Below are 20,424 nucleotides of genomic sequence, written 5' to 3'. Positions count from 1 at the left end.
AAATGAGAGGAGAAAGGGGGAGTATTGCTGCATGCAGCAGCTGGTGGTGGTATTAGCACCTGGGAAGAAGAGCTTGTACACACACAAGTTGGATGATGGTTATAGGTTCTGAACACAATCTGGTGCATGTCCATTGGAGCAGATAAGGTACTTGATGAAAGAGTTCACTCAGTACATGTTTCATAATTATTAAGATTAGTTCCTCCAATATTAATGTAGGCTGTTGTGTTTTGGATTAGTGTCTTTGCTTCTGCTATTATTGCTGCTGCTATAACTGTTATTGTTCTTTGTCATTGTTGTCACCATCATTGTTCTGTATGCTCCAATGACCAGTTTAATCTTGGTCATGCCTACTGGATTGCATGTCATATTAAACTATTGACTAATAGCTCTCTCTTTCACTCACAGCATTCACTCTTTTTTTGCTTAGAGGATGGTGGAATGGAAATGAGAAGAAACCAATTACTAGTACACTCTGCAATTACTTATAGAACAGACAGCTATAGATTTACAAGGCTGACATGTTTATCAAACAAAACACAGGCAAATTTAGAAAGAAGAGATATGATGAATTGCATCAAATTGATGAAACATTCACAAGGATTTCTTACTCTTTTAATCATCATTCCTTATCTTGGATTTTAGTATCTTTAGATCCTCTGAGGAAGATTTAATATTTCATCTCTATGCTCTACACCTTGTGCACAAAACTTTTTCTCTGGTCAAACAGTTACTATCTTTCTCTCAACTTATCTAGCCTTGTAATGGAGACCTTCTTCTGATATACTCAATTCTCTTCAGCAACCCACCATGGAATAGTGACCAAAAGTATCCATTATAAAAGGTACAGTTTCAGAATAAAGTATTACCTTAGTCTCCTGATGGAAATAAAGAATGATTAAGTAAAGTTTTAGGACTTCAATGTGGAAGACAATTCTAGTAAGCCAAATACCTTTGGGGAGACAACAGAGCCTGGAAACTGCAGAGGTGGCTCTCTGACACTTGCCAAGGACAAGTGTTAACTGCCATCATCTTTTGCTTGTTCCCTATTCTGAAATCTAAAGTCTCAGAGACATGCCTTCAGTGTGGCTTCAGGGTATGGCCTGAAGTGGAAAGGAAAATATAATATACTTTCATTGATGATGGCTTGACAGCTTCAAAAAAAAATCAAACCTATTGCTTCTAATTGGCACTTTGAGCAACTCTTTACACTCATCAACATCTTTTGCCATGAACTTGGGAAATCCATCCATATTTGCATGAATGTGGCACTTGGCAAAGTTAAAGTTTCATAGTTTATTGAGTTCAGTTCAAATTTAGCTACTCCAGTCTCAGTCCTTTGCTTTGGATGGTAAGAGCTCCTTTGTCATCATGATTACTATATCCATCTCTCCATTTCAATTGGATCCATCAATCCATTTGGTTTGGTTTCAGCATCATCAACACAAGGTCTGTGGAGTATATCTTCCCACTTGTTTGGTAATCCAACATGAATGCATATTTTACAAGTGGCCTACCTCTTTTATGCTTTGCAATTGCTTTCAGAGAATTGTGGCTCCAGTGATCTTTCACCTGATACATACATCATCACCACATCACCCAATCTCTGAACTTGTTCTTCACCTCAGATTTTGGTGAAACCTACAACACCATGGCCCCCACACCAAAATCTCTGGCTTCCTCCCTCACAAGCACTCATTGTCAGACACCTGTAAGCTGAATCCAATTCCTGGATTCTTAGTTTCTTAAGCAGCCACATCTCCCAAGTCTCCTCCACACATCTAATACATGGTCAAAGACATGCAAAGACCAAGTCTTGGAGATGTTCATCATCCGAGACAACTCCATGCGTGCACGCAACTCTGGTTCAGGTGAACTACCACATGCTGATCCTTGCAATAAGGTGCCAAGGGAAACTGACTAGGTTTAGGAAGCCAAAATGTTTTAGCTTTCCTTGGCAAGCAGATTGCATCATTCCAAATTTTAAAGGATATATTGCCCATCATAAGCTGCAAATGAAGTTTTAATAATCTCATGGTCAGTTTCACATCTACTTCACCTAATTTCTACTTCCAGTGGTAGAGGGAAGCTTTCATCTGCTATAAGAGAAAAGAGGATTAAAAATAGTCTCGTATCGAGTCGAACGACATATATTAAGTTTGATTATCAACTTAACAATTTAATTTTTGAATCGATATGACTCGAACTAATTTCGTAAAGAGCGACTAGAAAATTCAATAAGTTACATAATAGTTTGAATTTACCATTGCCAATAAGGAGGGAACTATTCTTGATTAGTTTGACTCAGACTCAGACTAGTTTGAAATCTTTGGCAGTTCTTGAAGGCTGTTTCTCCACCAACTCAGGGAAATTTGATGGTGTTATTGACTGATTAAATCACTCTTTGAAATTTTTTTCTCATGAATTCTGTGAGAAATCACATCAACTCTTTTTCTTCTCTCTCTCTCTCTCTCTCTCTCTCTCTCTCTCTCTCTTTGGTGTGTTTCATTCATCTTTGAGTATGATTTTGCTTTGCTGACTGTCTTCCTTTGTCACACTTCTCTCAGTCTCTTCCTCTTCTTACTTACCATCAAGAGATTCTTCTTAGGACAAGTGGATGTAATCACTTGGTAAAGTTGTAAAAAGCCATTTTCATCTTTTTGGAAACATCTTTGTCATAAAAATGCTTTTGCAATGTGATTTTTGTTTTCCACCTCTGTAGATGATGCTTGAGAATTCCTGAGCCACTGACTATATGAAACATTGTTTTCTTCCCCCTTCTTCTTCCTCAACAAAACGCATTTCCTTTATGGCATTTTCAGCATCCATGAGTATTAGTTGGCATATTTTCTGAGAAAAATATATGAAGAGAAAATATTTAAATAACATTGATTGGTAAAGGGATAAAATAATAATATATAATTAATTTATCTATCATGTAAGTGGAGATCTATGATTATAGATATTTATGAATATTTGTTTCATACAATTTTTTTTTTCTTTTCTAACCTGTGGATTTTAATATTACATATATAATTTACATTTATATTCTTATTAATATTCAAATATTCCATATGTACCACCCCATTAACATCTGCCCTCTACACTTAGGTTAACTACTATAAATCTTAATTATCACCAAAGTTGAATAAAATATCAATATTTTAAATGCCTAAAATGCCCTTTATTATTTCCACTAATCATTTGACCTCACAACTTATTTAACACATTTTAAAAGATATATATATAATTTTACCAACATAATATTTCAATTAATTGCATGGCATTTACATGATCCATAAAAGGCTCCACGTGAAACATGCGGATGAACAAAATTGCACGTGTTTAGTTCTCACGTGTTCTTTTGGCTGTACAAAAATACTTCTCTGCACCACTCGATTGTTTGGCCAAACGCTGTTCGACGCTTCATGTAGTTTACGGACAATGGTCTCCGTTCCCCTTGGCTCTCTCACCACCACTCTACGCCACCTTCCTCACGTAATCTATGCGCACGGCGGACGTCATTGCATGAGAGATCGCACGATGCCACAGTGTTGGGAGGCGGCTCATCTGACGCTGCCTCATCGTTTGGTCTTTGCCGCACCGATCGAACACCTTTGAATGCGTTCGATCTGATAATGATTGATGTTGGCATCGCAACTGCGATTCCAAGGTTCATAAATTGTGGTGTCTGTTTGCTCTCGAGTGGAATGTTTGCAGACTTCTCCTCCAGATTTTGACGCTGTTCCTCACTCGTCATCGATCCTTTTCCCAGTTGAATGATTTCTCGGTGTTAAAAGGAAGACTCGCACTAATTAGCAGCATTGCCGCTGTCTTCGGTGGCAGCTGTTTCGCTGTACGCCAGAGTGGAGAGCAGCAAGTGGTCGAGCGATGGAAGCTGCGCCAGGTGAATCCGATAAGGGAAGGGCGGGTTGTGCGGATGTTTCGAGCATGACGAGTTCGGGGGGTGAACGAAGAGAGAAGCCAAGGAAGACTGGCTTCTATATCTTCTTCTTGGACATCAGGTACGTCATTTCCCGTCTTTTGCGGTGGGGAGGTGTTGGCAGCACGAGCTCATGCTTTGTTCCTCGATCGCCAGGCGAGTGTTCAGGATGGACGAGCTGGGGCAGGAGATTCTGAGGATTGCAGTGCCTGCAGCACTGGCTTTAGCTGCTGATCCACTTGCTTCTCTGGTTGACACTGCATTCATCGGCAGACTAGGTTTGCCCGATCCACCCTTTCTTGTGTCATTGAGTCTCATGATTCCTCTTCACCTGATCAGAAATATCAACTTGCAAACGCTTCTCATTGTCTGTAATTGTTCAAAATTACGAAAACCAATTGTTAAATAGTTTGTAGTCTGGCAAATTTTGAATGAAATTTTCTTCCCCAAATTGTGAGCAGAGCATGTTCTTCAGTTAGCTTAATTTGGTTGACTTTCCAGTTGCAATTATCTTCAACGTTTTTCTTGTCCCAAAAGTTCTGCTTGCACATCTTTTTCTTTGAATTCGTAAATCAAATGCAGGCTCGGTGGAGATCGCTGCCGTAGGCGTTTCTATTGCCATTTTCAACCAAGTTTCAAAGATATGTATCTACCCTCTTGTTAGTGTCACAACATCCTTTGTGGCAGAGGAAGATGCAATCATGAGCACATGTGTTGAAGAAGTGAAAGGTGAAGACTTGGAAAAGGCATGTCCTGCAAATGCTGAAACAGAAGAGCTCCCTCCTTGCGACGGTATCGATATCTTGCAATTTAATAGCTCACTTCTTACACTCAATATATTGCTCAAGAGCACAAACTAATCTCTTTGGTTTATGTACTCAACTGCCAACACTTCCAGATTCTGAGAAGATAGGGTGCACTGCATCTTTTGTTCCGAAATTTTGCGGAGGATTTGGCGGCAACCGCAGATACATTCCTTCGGTTTCTTCAGCCCTGATCGTTGGTGGAGTGGTTGGACTTCTTCAGGCTGTTTTCCTTATTTTTGCAGCAAAATTCGTGTTGAGAATTATGGGTGTGAATTCTGTAAGTATATATTCATAGTTATAACAAGGGTTAATTTGTCGTGCTGCTTAAACTAATTTTTGGCTCTTTAACAAGTCCTAATACAGAAGAACTTAACATCGATGAATCAGATAAACGCCGATCCTTCTTTTACCACCTGATAGACTGCTAAGGAAAAATTGCTGACTAATTGGAATTCCTTGCTAGATCACCAAATTTTCAATCTGTTCATCTGCAACATTTTCTTTTCTTCTGTAAATATAGCAGCTGAAAAATTGTAACCACTGGTGAATTGCTTCTGAGCATGCACTTTTTTCTCAAACAGGAATCACCTATGCTTGCCCCAGCATTGAGGTATTTGACATTAAGATCTCTTGGTGCACCTGCTGTTCTCTTGTCATTAGCAATGCAAGGGGTTTTTCGAGGATTTAAGGACACTAAAACTCCTCTGTATGCAACTGGTGAGCAAGTCTTTCTCACTGCAATTTAACCAGCGGAAACTTCTGCTTTCAAGTTGGAAAACTTGCATACCGACTGATGAGACTTCATTATGTTTAGATCGTTATTTTGCTCTTGTGATTTTGTATTAGCTACTAAATTCTAGCTCCCTAGATTCAACAAATATGAATAATGATCACATGATATAGGGACCGTTTCTGGATTCCAATTTATGTTCTAAAGTCCACCTTTCTCCTGTTCTTCACATTGTAGTGGTCGGAGATGTCAGCAACATCATTTTGGACCCAGTCTTGATGTTTGTTTTCCATATGGGTGTCAGTGGTGCAGCTATTGCTCATGTTATTTCTCAGTAAGTTCTAGTCTTATATGTTCTTGCGTTTTCTCATGTTGGCTTATGTAAACAACAGTTTCCTTCCTCCATGTAGGTACCTCATAACACTGATACTACTATGTAGACTAGTGCTGAAAGTTGATATCGTGCCGCCTAGTATGAAAGCCCTGAAATTTAGACGATTTCTGAGATGTGGTAAGTGCTCTGTAGAATCCATGATTTGGTAGCTTTGTGCCAATACATCTTATGCTTTATTTTATTGAATTTGTACTTGAGATGAAATTAGCTAGCTACTTAACATCCTCATATTTATGCTGGATGAAGTTACTTGTTCTTGAAATGCTATAGCCTGTACTTTCCAAAGGTAGTTCTACTTCTACCCAAAAGAATGTTCTTGAATTCTCTGATTAAATTCGGTGTTCTTTTTCCTCTGGAACTCAGGATTTCTGCTGTTGGCACGGGTGATAGCTGTAACATTTTGTGTCACACTAGCAGCATCATTGGCTGCACGCCATGGACCGACTTCTATGGCAGCTTTCCAGGTCTGCTTGCAACTTTGGTTGGCAACATCTCTTCTTGCTGATGGATTAGCTGTCGCAGGGCAGGTAAGAGTATAATCCTCGGAAAAGAACATTGACTTGCACATTCTTTCTGAATTTTTCCTTAAGGATCATGGAAAATAGCATATCTAATTGCATAGAGAAGAACCTAATATTTCTTTTAATCACAAAAAACCCCTAGTGATTCATTTTGCCTCTCTTCGTCTTGAAGATATTCTTAGCTTAGACATAGTTGCATCTGCTGCTAATTATCTGTACGGAAGGTGATCAACTCTGTATTATTGTCAAAGAAGTTGTACTCTTAAAATCTACTGAATTTTGATACTGACTTGAAACCAGTGTAGGAAATCATACATTGCATATGAAACAAGTTATATAATAAATGTTTTGCAGGCAATACTTGCCACATCATTTGCCAAAGGAGATCATGACAAGGTTGTCGTTGCTACAGCTCGCGTCTTGCAGGTATCAATCATTCTTATAAGAACAACACTTCAATGTCTTCAACCCTCAGCTCATAACAATACAATTGACATTACAGTATAGCATTCTATTGGGGATTGGTCTCACGGTTATGCTTGGAGTAGGAGTTCAATTTGGATCTGGTATATTCACCAAGGACATGAATGTGCAGAGAATAATCCACAAAGGCCTCCCAGTATGTCATTTTTCTGGATATAATATGCATAATAATTTGGATAAAATGCTTATCAAGTGTTGGCTTGGCACATGTTTGAGTGTCATACCTTTTAGCTGCATATTATGTGATTTTTTTTTTCTTCACAATCTAAAATGTTTATACTTGATTTTGCAACTCAGTTTGTTGCCGGAACGCAAACAATCAATTCCTTGGCCTTCGTATTTGATGGAATCAACTTTGGAGCATCTGATTACACATATTCTGCATATTCTATGGCAAGTCTCTTCACTCTGCAATCTGCTGGCTTACTGTCTGCCTTCTCTGCCTAACTTGATCCTGTTTTCAGGTTGTAGTGGCTTCTATTAGCATTCCCTGCCTTATATACCTCTCCTCAACTCATGGATTCATTGGAATCTGGATTGCACTAACAATCTACATGAGCATAAGGACATTTGCCAGTGCTTGGAGGTATGACAGACCATTCAAGATCATGGCATCTGGTTATTGTGTAGATGGGAATTTATGACAGATGAAATAGATGAAAGAAAAAGGAAGAAATCAATCTTTAGACACCATTAAAACCTCAAAGCCTCATTTGCTTCAAGAATTGATGTCAAGTAAAATTTTTTGCTCTCTTGCAGGATGGGAGCAGCAAGGGGGCCATGGACTTTCCTATGGAAATGATACATGTCCTATCTCAACAGGATCTACTTTTTGTTTGAAGAAGGCAGCTATATACATATGTATAGAATAAAAAGATTTAGTGAGCATGTCCCCCTTCTTTTCTCTCTTTTTTTTCTTGATCCTTGTAGGTTTTGGTGATCCCCTCAACCATCTTAAAGACAAAAGAAAAAGGAAGAAAAAAGAGATCAACAACATCATAGCCATGCTCATTTGTTACTTGAGCTCAAAGAGTAGCAGCATAACCTAATGAAATCTTCTACTTATCTTGGTGAATAAAACACCTTTGTGCTTGTCTTGTAAGAGTGACATTGTAGCTGCATATGATTGGGTGTTGCATTCACTTGATGGTTTCTGTTCTCTTCTTCTAAGATCTGCCTTCCTCTGCATGGAGGCAAGCAGAGTTTTCCTCTCTTCACTGATCATTGCTTGGTTTACTGCACCTCTCACAGATCCATCTTCAACCACAATGTATCATATCACAACAACATCACTGATACAAATTGCTGGCTGATGTATCAAAATTGAGCCAGAAAATAACATTTGACATATGGGTCATCTATGGAAGTGGCCTCTAATTAAGAGAGATTAAGAACCAACAATTCTCTTATCTTCTCCATCATAAGCTCTTTCTGCATTATTTAATCTTCAAGTTCAGTGTTCTTAGGAAAAGGATAATGTTCACTTGCAATGTGATCATGCAGTCAAGTTGCCTCTAACACAATAGCTTATGCTTCCTAATTACCTGTGCTGTATAAACCTTCTAAAACAAATTATTTCTGATAGTCCATATTAGCATCATATTTTGCATTATGAGCATAAGTTGTAAATCTAATCAAGGAATTTTTTCTGTCTGCAATTGATTTGAAGATGAACTCATCCATATATGCATATCTATTAATACAAAAAAAAAAAGATGAACCTTGGTGGAGAGGATTAATATACGCAATCTTACTATAAGCAACATTATCGTTATACCGAAGCTCATCCTCAATTTTGATCGAATTATATTCTTCAAAATACCTTTAATTAAACGATAATTTACATAATCCAAGATTTCATGAACACTTTAAGACAAAAGAGTAAACTTATACTTAGAAAAACAAAAAAGAAGAAAAAAACAAAGAACCTAAAATGGAATAATATAAAAAAAGAAAAAAATGCTATAAATCGATAAGAAGAAATAGAAATGGATAGACCACCAAAGTTTTAATGAAGATGATACTAATTTTAATCAACCTACTATATATATATATATATATATATATATATATATATATATATATATAAGCCATTATCATTTTGAAAAGCAATCCAACCTGGTATTTCAATTATCATTATAAGCCAAGATCTAATTTCTTCTTGTTTTAGTCCACACAAGGAAAATGAATGATTTATTTGTTACACTCCTAATCCATTCATTAGTATAATAATTTATAAAATATATAATTTATATTGTTTTTATATATAATACAGATGCTCAGTTGTTGTGTGGAACTGTGGAGTCCTTTTTTACCTATCCAGTGAGAAATCACAGGCATCAAAGAGTTGTTTTTTGTCAGACTCATCATCATGTTGTTCACACACACACACACAAATATATATATATATATATACACACACATATGACTGTCTCTAGCTTTTTATGTTAATACACATCCAGGGAGTGATAAATCCCTGTCAATTAAGGGTCTCAACAGTTAAAAACAAAGACAAACATTTCAGGGTTGGAAAGGAGAGTTTGTATACTGAATCAAGTGCTGATATGGAGATTTCTACAAAAAAAATAAATAAATAAAGGCAGAGAATTTGATCACATATCCACTCACAAGAATGTCAAGCTGAAGTCTCTTTAGATGGTACAAAGTACTTGAATAATACAAGTCTACTGAAAATTTGTTGCATAAGTTACTTTCTGGTAGTCAAGCCTCTTTAGGAACAAAAATGACCGAAAATAAATCAGAAGTATATTGTATTGTGTTATACTTTGGAAACTCGACAGGGGCACACGACGGCCGCAAATAGCAGACTCAAGAGAATCTCTTGATGGCTGCAGCAGAAGATTGGAACTAGTAGGTCAGCCGGTTTTACTGGCTTCCGCGTTTTTTTTTCTCTCTTTGAGGAGCTTGATCTTATCCTTTTTCCGTTCTTGACCAATCTGTTGAGTGGGAGGAAGCCAAGGCACAAAAGCCATAAGATATCTCCAAAAGAAATCAAATCATGTTAATGTAATATGATAAAGCACTTAAACAGAGAGAAAGCATAGGCACCAAGTAGGGACAATAGAACTTTATTGTTGTAATCATCAACTTCAGAAATGAATACTATATACCCGGTCAGCCAGTAAAGAGCCACGAAGATGAATAGTGAAGCATTTGTCGGCCACCTCTTCAAACCTAACCCATTCTTCCCTGAAGCTCATGAACATTGCTTTTGACTCGAATAGAGGCTTGAGGGTTTTGTTACCCAAATGCACATGATTTGCATCCTAATCTAAAAGTCTAATACATCCTTGGCTAGGACCACAGACAAAATAGGGAGCAGGAATTTGTCTAATAGATAACAAAGATTAAAAAATATGATCGATGATTTGTCTATTAGTAAAAATATCATACTCACATTAACACCTTAATCAGATGAGAACAGAGAACTAATTTAATATACGAAGGTTTACTAGAGCAGACGCATTCCGACCACAAATCAGCTTTAAGTTACAACTGTGATGCTCTCAGACATAAATTAGATTCTATATCCCATAATTGATTCTATATACTACCTTTATTCGAGCAAATTCTGAGCAAGGATTACCAGCCTATCAGAAGGCCAACATCACAAGCTGGCAGTACAGAAACTAACTATTAAATTGAAGACTTTGTATTGGAAACCCATTCTCGTAAAATGATCCAACTGATTAAATGCAAGTTAAGATTCGTGTCTGACCATCAGCCACTAGTCTTCCTAAAATTAATTGTCTTCTGCTGTTTATCAGAACCAGACCTATCCAGTTTGTCTGACTGGAAATTAACTAGGTACTGGTTCCTTTCCTTTCAGTTCTATATTTTGATGACAGTTTTCTAAGAAAATTATATGAACTGATCCCCATTAACATTTTTTTTATTTTTGCAAATGATACAAGCAAATATGTAAATGGAACAAGTGAGTACCTTCATAGCCTCATAAAGCTTCCTCTTTTTGCGAGACATAGAAACCTTAGAAAGATCCTCACTTTCTTCCAGGGTAGTCATAGTATCTTCTTTTACATTCTCAACTGAGCTTTGCAAGTTCTTATTAGACAAAGACGTAGAGTATGTGATTCCCTGGAGTTCCATATTCAATTCATCATGGTACTGCTTCTCAAGCATCGTCAACTGTAACAACCATTGCCTAAGTATCAGCTTATATCATTTCAGAGGAACTAAAACTATATCTTATAATCAAAGAAGACAAAAGATCATTGAGCATGTACCTTCCGCTTCTTTTCAGCAGCTTCATTAGCTTCGGTACGATCAATAATTCCTTCAACCAAAAGAGTCTGTGGATCATCTAAACCTTGACTTTCTACGCCTGGCATCGGTAATACTTGCTTCTTGGCTGCAGCTTGAAGGCGCTTGATTGTTTCTGCATACTCAGGAATATATCCTTCAGCTTCATTGTCAACAAAAGGTGACAAATGTGGTGGTGGAACCCTGTTATATGAAACAAGAAAATTACTACACAAACACATAATGTATGCGAATCAGTAGAAGAATACATCAACATGCTATTAAACTTGATTGTAGACATCAATATGGCTAACTGATACCCATTAGTCATAGCATTTCAAGTAAACTTTTAAAGCCTTCACACAATGCTTTACCTTGTCACCAGTCAGAATTAATTCAGAAACTACTATAAAGAGAGGCTTATTAGTATCCTGTCAATAGTATATAAAGACAGTTTCTTCTCAAATAAAACCATATCATCCAACATCAACATATATTCTGGTGAAAAAGGTCAACTCTAATGTAATTATGTCCAACTATTACAACAGATCGATAAGATAGTTGCTGGATGTTCATAAAGTTAAAGGGACAAAAATGTCGAGAACCTTAAGAATATAGCCAAGTTTTGCAGATTGGAATCAGTCTCCAAGAGAAGTACAAATCATCCAAAATCAAAGGATAAAACCAAAATTTGTCAACTCTAGTTGAAACTTGTCACTACGGGTCCTCGTACTTCAGTGTGTAACCCAGGTAGACACTCAAGTGAAACCTTCTTATTGGTATACAAACCAGCATTTCAAACAGCTATATTAATCTTTTAATATATTGTGGTGAAAATTTTTTGTACTTGATCTTTATCTTGGCAGTCCTGCACAAGACATCACAACAGAACTCCAGAATTCTTAGAAATAATAAAAAGAACATCCTGACACTGTGAGATACCCAGGACAAGAATAATAGCGGCTCAAGTATAGTTGTAATGCATATATCTTCTATCCATCAGATATTATCAAAAAGTGGAAATCTTCCACCACCCTGATAAGCATTTACATATAAACAATATTACATTACGTAAGAAACCTCCCTTGAGAGCAAGGCATAAGATCTTGGTCCAGTATCGATTTTGGTCAGTGGCTGGACTGATGAGGCACCATAGTAGTTCCACATATACCATAGCCTTTAATGCACATTGCCTTAATAATGCTAATCAGGAATGTAATACTCCAGCCATTTGGCCACACACCCAATAATATAAATGAGATACCACGAAATCCATCAGTAGCAGATATATTCACACATATAAAACAACATCCACATGTCCCAAAAAATATCTATGTGAATCAACAACAACTAGTAAAACTATAGATAGTTTCTTGTTGGAGGGTTCATAAGACTCATTAGTGCTTAGGAAAACAAGTTTGGCAGCAAAAATGTGCATGAAATTTCAATGAAGTTTCAGATGCACACAACACAACAACAATGAGATGTTCAATTTCATCAAATACCATTAGCAATTAAGAAAAAGGGCATGGTAGATCCTTTAAACCAGTTGGATCTGATCTCTGATTCAGTAAAACAACAAAGTGGAACTAAACTTGAAAAAAATTACCTTCCAACTAAGTATTTCTCTGTCGGTAATATAATCCGAGCATTAATGCAATCATACACCCATTGTGGCTGAACGTATTCTCTAGAAAGGAAAACATGTCCTTGTGTTGGCCTATCAACAATCTGTATAATGCCAAGAAAATTCACAAAAAGGAAATCCCTTAGCCGAAGGTCACAATAAAAAGATTTAAAAGCACAACAATCTTGAAACAGTTACCAGCAAAGGTTTTCAATTGCACAACTGAGAACAATTAGATGATACGTAAAACCAAGAATTGTTATAAAAAAATAGCTCAGTATCAATGTGATACTATTCATTATTTTAGTTTTATTATGTTTTATTTAATGATACTGAGTGGTATACGTTGGTATATAGAAAGAGTGCAAGAACAACACCACTTCGATAGGTTATAGAAACCAGTAATGGGTCAAGATTTGGAACCTTGGTACAAAAATTGTTATGAATTACAATGCACGAGGTTTTCAACATAATTTTGAAAGGAAAAGAAACAAATATAGAAAAGGCAAGACTTAGTCAACATCTTGCTCTTACTAATTACCCAATCTAATTGATCCCAAACCAAGAACTCATATACTAGAACCACTTTGGTCCCCATCCCCAACGTTACAATTTTCCAAAATAGGTATCTTTTGTTGCATAAATCACATGTCATATCCTAAAATATGTTGCAAGTTGTTTCCAACCATCTAACATTTTAATTTATCTCACCAGGGATTTCCATGATGGATTATCAGACAAATAAGAAACAAATCAACCAAAATTAAGATGGTGTAACTTGTCAACTAAAATTTGAATAATATGTAGAATCTTGTTAGACATGCATTTTCTGTATTTTTCATAAAACAATCCCTTCCTGCACCATGATGCATGGAAATCAGTACCAGATCTATCTGACCAAGTTAAATTGGAGCTGCAAGCAGCTCAGAAGAGTTTATGGCATCAGGTCCACAAGTATCCCTATATTTCTTCATGCGTCAATTATTTGAGGGCATTGTAGGCATATGTTTGCTTATTCTTATTTAAAAATGTGTTTTAACAAAATTTGAGCAGCATGAACCTCAACTGATATAGGGCATGCATTAATGGCGAATGAATTTTTACCTGATGAGTGATGTCCTCATCTGATTCTTTAAATGGAGAACCATCACCCTCCCAAGAGACCACCCCACCGAAAGCTGGAATTACAAACAGCAATGACTCTCTTGGAACCTAAGGCAATACAAGTATAACAGATACCATCAGGCATCAGCAAAAGTCACTGACAGCCAATTATCATGATATTGAGATTAAGAGACAGAATAATTCCAAGTACAACTTTCAAGCTCTAAAATAGATTCAAACTTTGACCCAAGATCCATATACTTAATAAGATAAAGATATAAAATATCTTTAAAAGTTCTTTGACACGATATAATTAACATGCTGCACTCACCTCACGACTTAAGAAAATTTTGAAGTTTCTGAAAAGATTTCTGCATTCTTTTTTCTCATGATCATCATCATCCATGTCATCAGCATTCTCCATGAGATGCATTAGTGCACCTGGTTCATTGGCTGGAAGCTGATGTTGCAGCTGAGCAAGCCTAAGCTCAGATTCCTCAGTTTGTGTACCTGTTTTCTCAACCTCACGTTGTCCATCTTCAATAGAAGTAACCGCTTGAGGATCCCCGGATAACCTTCCAGATCCAGCAGAAATGTAGCGACACAATGCATAAAGCTCTTAACACATTAAGAAACACATAGTTAATCTTATTAGTTATAAAAAAAAAAAAGAAAACCTCGCACTAGAGTGAAAAAGATGAAAATCATAAAAAATAAGCGGCATGTACATCACTCTATTCTGACTAATAAAAAAGATTGCTTCAACTGAAGGTTTCATCAGTCAAACATTTACCAGCAGCTAAAGCTTCCAGCCGAGGATCAAGAATAGGGGGATACTTCACATTTATTGAATGATAAAGCTTGAAATTTACAAAACCTAGAAGAGCCTGCATCAAGAAAGAAATAGAAGAGGGAGGAAAATCAAAATAAAAAGATGCACAGTAAGAACATGCACAAATGTAACTATCTAAAAAATAAAGTGTATAGCTCCATCATGTTTCTTGTTGAGTGAAATGCACCAAATTGGTCGGTACAGCTTGAGAGTCGACAGAAATGGAAATATGGCCATATAGACAATATGGCAAATTCCACATCCAACTGAGAAATAGGGAGAAAAAAGGAACAAGGAAGAGACAGAATGACCGAAACAGCTGTAAAATAGCAGAAACAACATAAACAAACCACACTAAAATGACTTGCAACTAAGAAGGCCATCTTGTGACTTTTAAGCTGAACCGGCTTTCCTTGACATGAAAGCCTTGAGAGTCCTCAAAAATCCTTGTACCTCACTGTCCAAATCTCAGCTCAATTACATCAGCATTTTGCAGCTTCACAACATTGTCCCTTAAATGAATAGGCAATCACAGCTCAAGTTTACAAGACACGACTTCTTTGTTCCTTCATATATTCATAGTTTGCGCAGATCTATGAATCAGATCTATCCATTCAGAGGTTTCCTCTCCCTTTTTCCCCTTTATTTGGTTTCTTGTACATAGGGTATGCATGGCTTGGATGCCAGGAACTTATATTCTTTTGCCAACTTGCACACGGTTTGCTGCTAGAATTTAAATCCTTAGCCTTAACAATGCAAAGTAAATCAACTTGAAGCAAATTATTAACAAAATGTTTATTCTTAATGCCAAATTTTGAACTACCATGATCTATGATCTTTTAAACTAGTGTTGAAAACATGAATGTAATCTAAATACCTACAATTGAACACTCATCATGGTATTCAAATGCGACACAGGAGTTGATCATTTCAGCAATTCAGCACAAACATAATAAAAACATCATAGGTTAATATTTTTGGTCTCACACACTTTCAAAACACCAACCATCTATCAACTCTCTCCCACACTTACTAACAATAAACACGATCATCATAATGACATCAGAGAGAAACTTTTCGGATTTCATGTTTCAAGACAATAGTCTATTGTAAATTGTGCATCTTTTTTTCCCCATGTTTATCTTTTGTCTCACTGAAAATAGACCAAAATGTACTTGTCCAACACAATGGCATTCATAAGCTTCTAAATGTTATGCTTTTGGTATACAAACTGTCCTCAAAGATGGATATGGTCACTATGCAAGATGCACTAATAGTTGTTGTGAATTACCACGTAAAATTCTGAAAAGGTAAGCATGACATTGAAGTCGACATCGTCAGTCAAAACCTGTTGCAAGGCATGTGGAGTTAACCATGTGATCTTCTGACCCTCAACCTCAGCCTGCATCATTAAGAATCAAGACCTCATATTAAATATATATATATATATATATATAAGTAAATAAAAATATGTAAATTATACCATAAATAAACAAGATAACTTTACCTGATAATAAATGCCTTTCACAGATATGAAAGTCTTCCGTAGGCTATGAGTTCGAGAAATGTAGGCTTGCCATTCATGACTTAACCTATTTAGTAGTCATATGCATCTTATTATTTTTATAATCTTGCACACAAATAAGAGAAAATAACCAAATGCACATAGGATATTACCAATGGGAAATAAGATAACTCACATCTCAAGCTCTAGCATGTTGAACATGCTTCAAATCCTAAATATTTAACTAAATGAGAACATTGAAATAAAAGCAGATTTTAGATCAATATTATCTTTTTGCAATCCCAGCTTATGTTTGCCACTTGGACTTTTGAGACATTTTTTAAAAGGCAATTTTCAGATCTATTTAACATACTGTTCTTATTATAGTAGTCCCTACTTCCGAGTTGTAGTAACAAATTGGTATTTGTATGCATTCCAAAAATTTTCTTTATATACCAGCAAAAGAAAATCAGAAGATTCTCCATGTATGCTTTCCTCTTTATATTTTCCCTTCCTATCACAACTTTTAAGTTCTTTGGTCACAAAAGTTTAGAATTTCCTTTTTCTTTAAAAATGTAGCTTAGTTTCTTCTTTTTAATTTTTCCATTTTTTTTATAGAATGTATGGTATCCTTATGAAAAAAATCTTATAAGATATATTGTAATGTCACACAAGATTTTCCTCATGGGATACAATATTTTCTCAGAAAATTGAAAAATAAACAAAACCTTAGAAATTGAGTCACGCTGATGAAGAAAAAGAAAAAAAATATAGAATCCGTGAGATCAAATACCCATCAAATAGGCTTTCCACTTTTTAGAAACTTAATATTTGAATCTTCCCTTTGCAAGATATTTCAGAACTCTATGAATAATTGTTATCATGTTTTCAACCTGGTGAAGTTTTTAACCAAATTATTGGCCAATGCAAATTTAGGCAACAGATGTACTTACATGAAAATCTAAATTGTTATTAAGAAATAAGAAGAAAGATTTCTATAAACAATTACCAGATTTAACTACACTTGGAAAGGCATGAGAAAATGGTATTGAAGCAGTAGTGTTCATCTGAATGCAATAAGAAGCCAATGATACAATCTCCAACCAATTCCTCTCCAAAGGGATAAATCTCTTCAAAATTCATTGTGCCCATATCCTTTGCTAGTACAAAGGTCACATGTTCTCTACCGAACAGTTTGTCTAAAAACTTACAAGACAACTTCTGGCAGAAAAGACCTCAGACAGCTTCATTATATGATACTGCCAAAGTATGATTAATCAACTTGTCATTTCACTAACACTGCAAAAAAATAAACACCTTACCACCAAAACTGATAGGATACCCTAGTGTTATCAAGAAAAAACCTTTTGCAACAGAACTGCTAAGAAACCATACTGCTATTTCTTGTTGAATCCTCCTCAGATTCAAGTCACTCGATCTACTATGTAAAACAAATTCAGGAAACTGGAAAATTCCAGTTATTGGTCTACTGTTATCATTAAAAATGTTCCAAAGTCAACTACAAAGGCATTATTAAACATCTATATGACAGCTATCTTATATGGATTATAATCCATTACAGCTCTATCTAAAACCAATCATTCACTTAAAACTAGCATTAGCAAATGCACTATGTTAGCAAAAGGTTTGAAAGGCGAAAAAATAAAAGCATCATAAGTCTCAAAAGATGCAGAGTATCTCAAATACAAACAAGACTGCTTCTTAACATTCGCTGAATGATAAAACCTAAACTGCTAATTGCATCAGTCAAGTACTTGCATTTTTTCACCAAGAAACTGCAAGTGTGCTCTCGTCTGTAATAAATTGCTCAGGATATAGATAAATGAATAATACTTTGTTGTTGTTGAACCTTTTTAAAAAACTTCACAGGACAACACAAAACAAATAAAAGATCAAGTTACAAGCTCCCCAACAAGATTCCCCCCAAAAGTCAAAGCATGTAGTTTATTTAAGAAAAAATACACAGTCTGCCCTTATTAATCTGCAATCTGAGAAACAAGGCACACTGTTTCTAAGTTGTCAAAGTAATTAAAAGAACCAACCTTCTACAATTATGAATACGTTCCACTTGAATCCGCTCACCCTCAACTGCTGGCAATGCAGCGAAAAGGTGAACCATAGTAAGGCAGTCATCCAGGTCTCTTAGCGCATCAACAAAAGTGGGATACCTAAATGACAAGCAGTAGCATCGCTAAACAGCTAACATTTGTTTCTAAAAAAAGTTCTGCAAGTTCAGAGTTTAAAACCTTTCTAAGATAAGCCTGTCAAGCTTATAAGTAGGTTCACGGTTCAGAAGGCGATCTGCGAGTTCCCTGTTTTTCCTTGCCAAAGCTTTCTTAACCTTCTTTTTATGGGCCCGTATGTCCCTGGAGGATGATAAAGAAAGACATGTTAAAAAAAAATATGCAAAAGTATCTCATTCAAAGAACAATAAGCAGCAACAAATACTGAAGCACAATAAAATAACCACCATCTCACTTTAACCCTAGTCTCATAACCAAATTCTGTAAAATATGCCAATGATATATTAGGCACTATGCTTCTTACAAGATATCAGCACACGTGCTATGAGATTCACTCTCATGTCTCACCACATCAAACGTCAAAACTTGAACATGTGCTTCACATGATCAGATGAACATGGCAAAGGCATGCAGATAAGCGGGATAGATTAGGCAGGATTAATGGAAAACATTAAGACACAATGTTTAGCAAATACACCAACCTGAGTATACACATTTTCAAATAATGTGAATAGGCCTCTCAAGCAGAGAGGCATGAGTTAAATATGAAGAGGCAAAAGACGAACCAAGCAGAAAATTGTGTCTGTGATCCTCAAGCAGCTAATACCAAGTAGAGACAATATATACAACAATTACAAAGGCGTGAGGAGCCAAGTATTTAGGTTAGGCTTCATTGATCTTCTCTTACCACTGATCTTCTGATATCACTACATTCTTATTATTCTTTTTCATAAAAAAAGTCTGCTTATACATATTTTAAGCCGCCACTGCCTTTACTCTCTATACTGTTCGTTTTGGTAATGTATAAAGCTCCCTTTTTCAAAGGAGTAGTACCTGAATTTCTCGAGTAGAGGCTCGTGGGCGAGAAACAAGATATCCTTCATGTGATAGTACGTCTTGTGATTCCCTTCCACCTTCTTCTTCGGTTCCCGTGGAAAAATACCTTTGAGAATGCATAGTTTCCTGCCAAATACCAAGATAAAGGAAAACAGATTAGAAAAAAAGAACACAAGAAACGTAACAAACAAACCAATATCCATCGTATTCGATTACGATAAAAGGAAAAGAACTCAAGAAGAAAAGATAAAGGACACCAAAGTGACGAAGCCCCGGCTCACCTGAAGGTGGACAGACTAACTTGAAGATAATGAACCGCCTTCGTCCTCGTGATGTACTTCGCCGCGTTTCCTTCCTTTTTCTTCCCCTAAAATGGAGCAAAAAAACACATCTTTCAGCTAGACGTACAGATTGGAAGGGAAAAGATCGAGAAGGACAGACAGAGAATACGTCGTAGGGATTACCGGGGGCCGGTAGTGCTTCGGCATCTTTTAGGAGATAAAAGGAGAAAGGAAAAGCCTCCTCCCCCGTCGTCGCCTTCGCCTTCGCCTTCGTCGCCGCCGCCGCCACAAAAACTAATACGTTTCAAGAACCTTATTTTCGCCAATAAATGCAGCCAAAATCCAATCTTTTTATTTCTAGGGAGGGTCAGTGCACGTTTCTGGATTCTAGAACCCTAATCTAAAGTAGAAACAGCAAGTGATTCAGAACTGCGAAAACGAATTAGGCGATTCGCATTAGTAGCCACAAGTCCAACATGATTTCAACTAAATAACAAAAAGAAAAGGGCCGGAAATCGGAGGATCCAAAGGGGGACGAATACGAACGAACAGCAAGCTTGCATTACCAGGAGCTTGAATCTCCCAGAGGGCAGACCGGGGGAAGCCTCGAAGCGATCGCAGTAATTAGGTCTCTCTCGCGTTTTCTCGTGCGCTGGAAGTCCTCCCTGCTAAACTTAAATCAAATAACGTGGCGCATATCGAGAAGCGTACTCGCCCTGCACCACCTCATCCCGCCGTCAGATATCCACCACATTCCGTATCCTGCACCACCTCATCCAGCCGTCAGATATCCACCACATTCCGTATCCGTGACTCA

General features: G+C 36.7%; 2 protein-coding genes across 7 annotated transcripts; one reads left to right on the top strand and one right to left on the bottom strand.

Annotated features, from left to right (window-relative positions):
- On the top strand, window positions 1–8,019 carry LOC103995774 (protein DETOXIFICATION 42). Of its 2 annotated transcripts, none has more exons than XM_018830054.2 (14): window positions 1–147; window positions 3,847–4,025; window positions 4,100–4,221; window positions 4,526–4,735; window positions 4,842–5,026; window positions 5,331–5,466; window positions 5,717–5,813; window positions 5,890–5,990; window positions 6,237–6,400; window positions 6,749–6,820; window positions 6,897–7,013; window positions 7,175–7,270; window positions 7,342–7,463; window positions 7,637–8,019. In XM_018830054.2, the coding sequence occupies exons 1-14, from the start codon at window positions 127–129 to the stop codon at window positions 7,677–7,679; spliced, it is 1,665 nt and encodes a 554-aa protein (XP_018685599.2). In that variant the 5' UTR covers window positions 1–126; the 3' UTR covers window positions 7,680–8,019. The 2 variants fall into 2 exon arrangements, with proteins under 2 accessions (XP_018685599.2, XP_009414745.2); XM_009416470.3 differs by having other exon boundaries at window positions 19–147; window positions 3,776–4,025.
- A 1,482-nt stretch (window positions 8,020–9,501) lies between these two features.
- On the bottom strand, window positions 9,502–20,322 carry LOC135588647 (pescadillo homolog). Of its 5 annotated transcripts, none has more exons than XM_065080860.1 (15): window positions 20,174–20,322; window positions 19,791–20,007; window positions 19,608–19,693; window positions 19,324–19,452; window positions 18,493–18,612; window positions 18,289–18,414; window positions 16,229–16,313; window positions 16,013–16,123; window positions 14,683–14,776; window positions 14,221–14,507; window positions 13,890–13,997; window positions 12,768–12,889; window positions 11,143–11,362; window positions 10,841–11,044; window positions 9,502–9,834 (listed from the first exon to the last, which is right to left on the bottom strand). In XM_065080860.1, the coding sequence occupies exons 2-15, from the start codon at window positions 19,812–19,814 to the stop codon at window positions 9,754–9,756; spliced, it is 1,797 nt and encodes a 598-aa protein (XP_064936932.1). In that variant the 5' UTR covers window positions 19,815–20,007; window positions 20,174–20,322; the 3' UTR covers window positions 9,502–9,753. The 5 variants fall into 5 exon arrangements, with proteins under 5 accessions (XP_064936932.1, XP_064936933.1, XP_064936935.1 ...); XM_065080861.1 differs by having other exon boundaries at window positions 19,791–20,036; window positions 20,174–20,284; XM_065080863.1 differs by having other exon boundaries at window positions 19,791–19,875; window positions 20,174–20,243.
- Window positions 20,323–20,424: the final 102 nt, after the last annotated feature.

This window comes from Musa acuminata, chromosome BXJ1-8, assembly GCF_036884655.1.
Source record: "Musa acuminata AAA Group cultivar baxijiao chromosome BXJ1-8, Cavendish_Baxijiao_AAA, whole genome shotgun sequence".
Taxonomy (NCBI): domain Eukaryota; kingdom Viridiplantae; phylum Streptophyta; class Magnoliopsida; order Zingiberales; family Musaceae; genus Musa; species Musa acuminata.
This window is presented reverse-complemented; position numbering and strand designations above follow the sequence as displayed.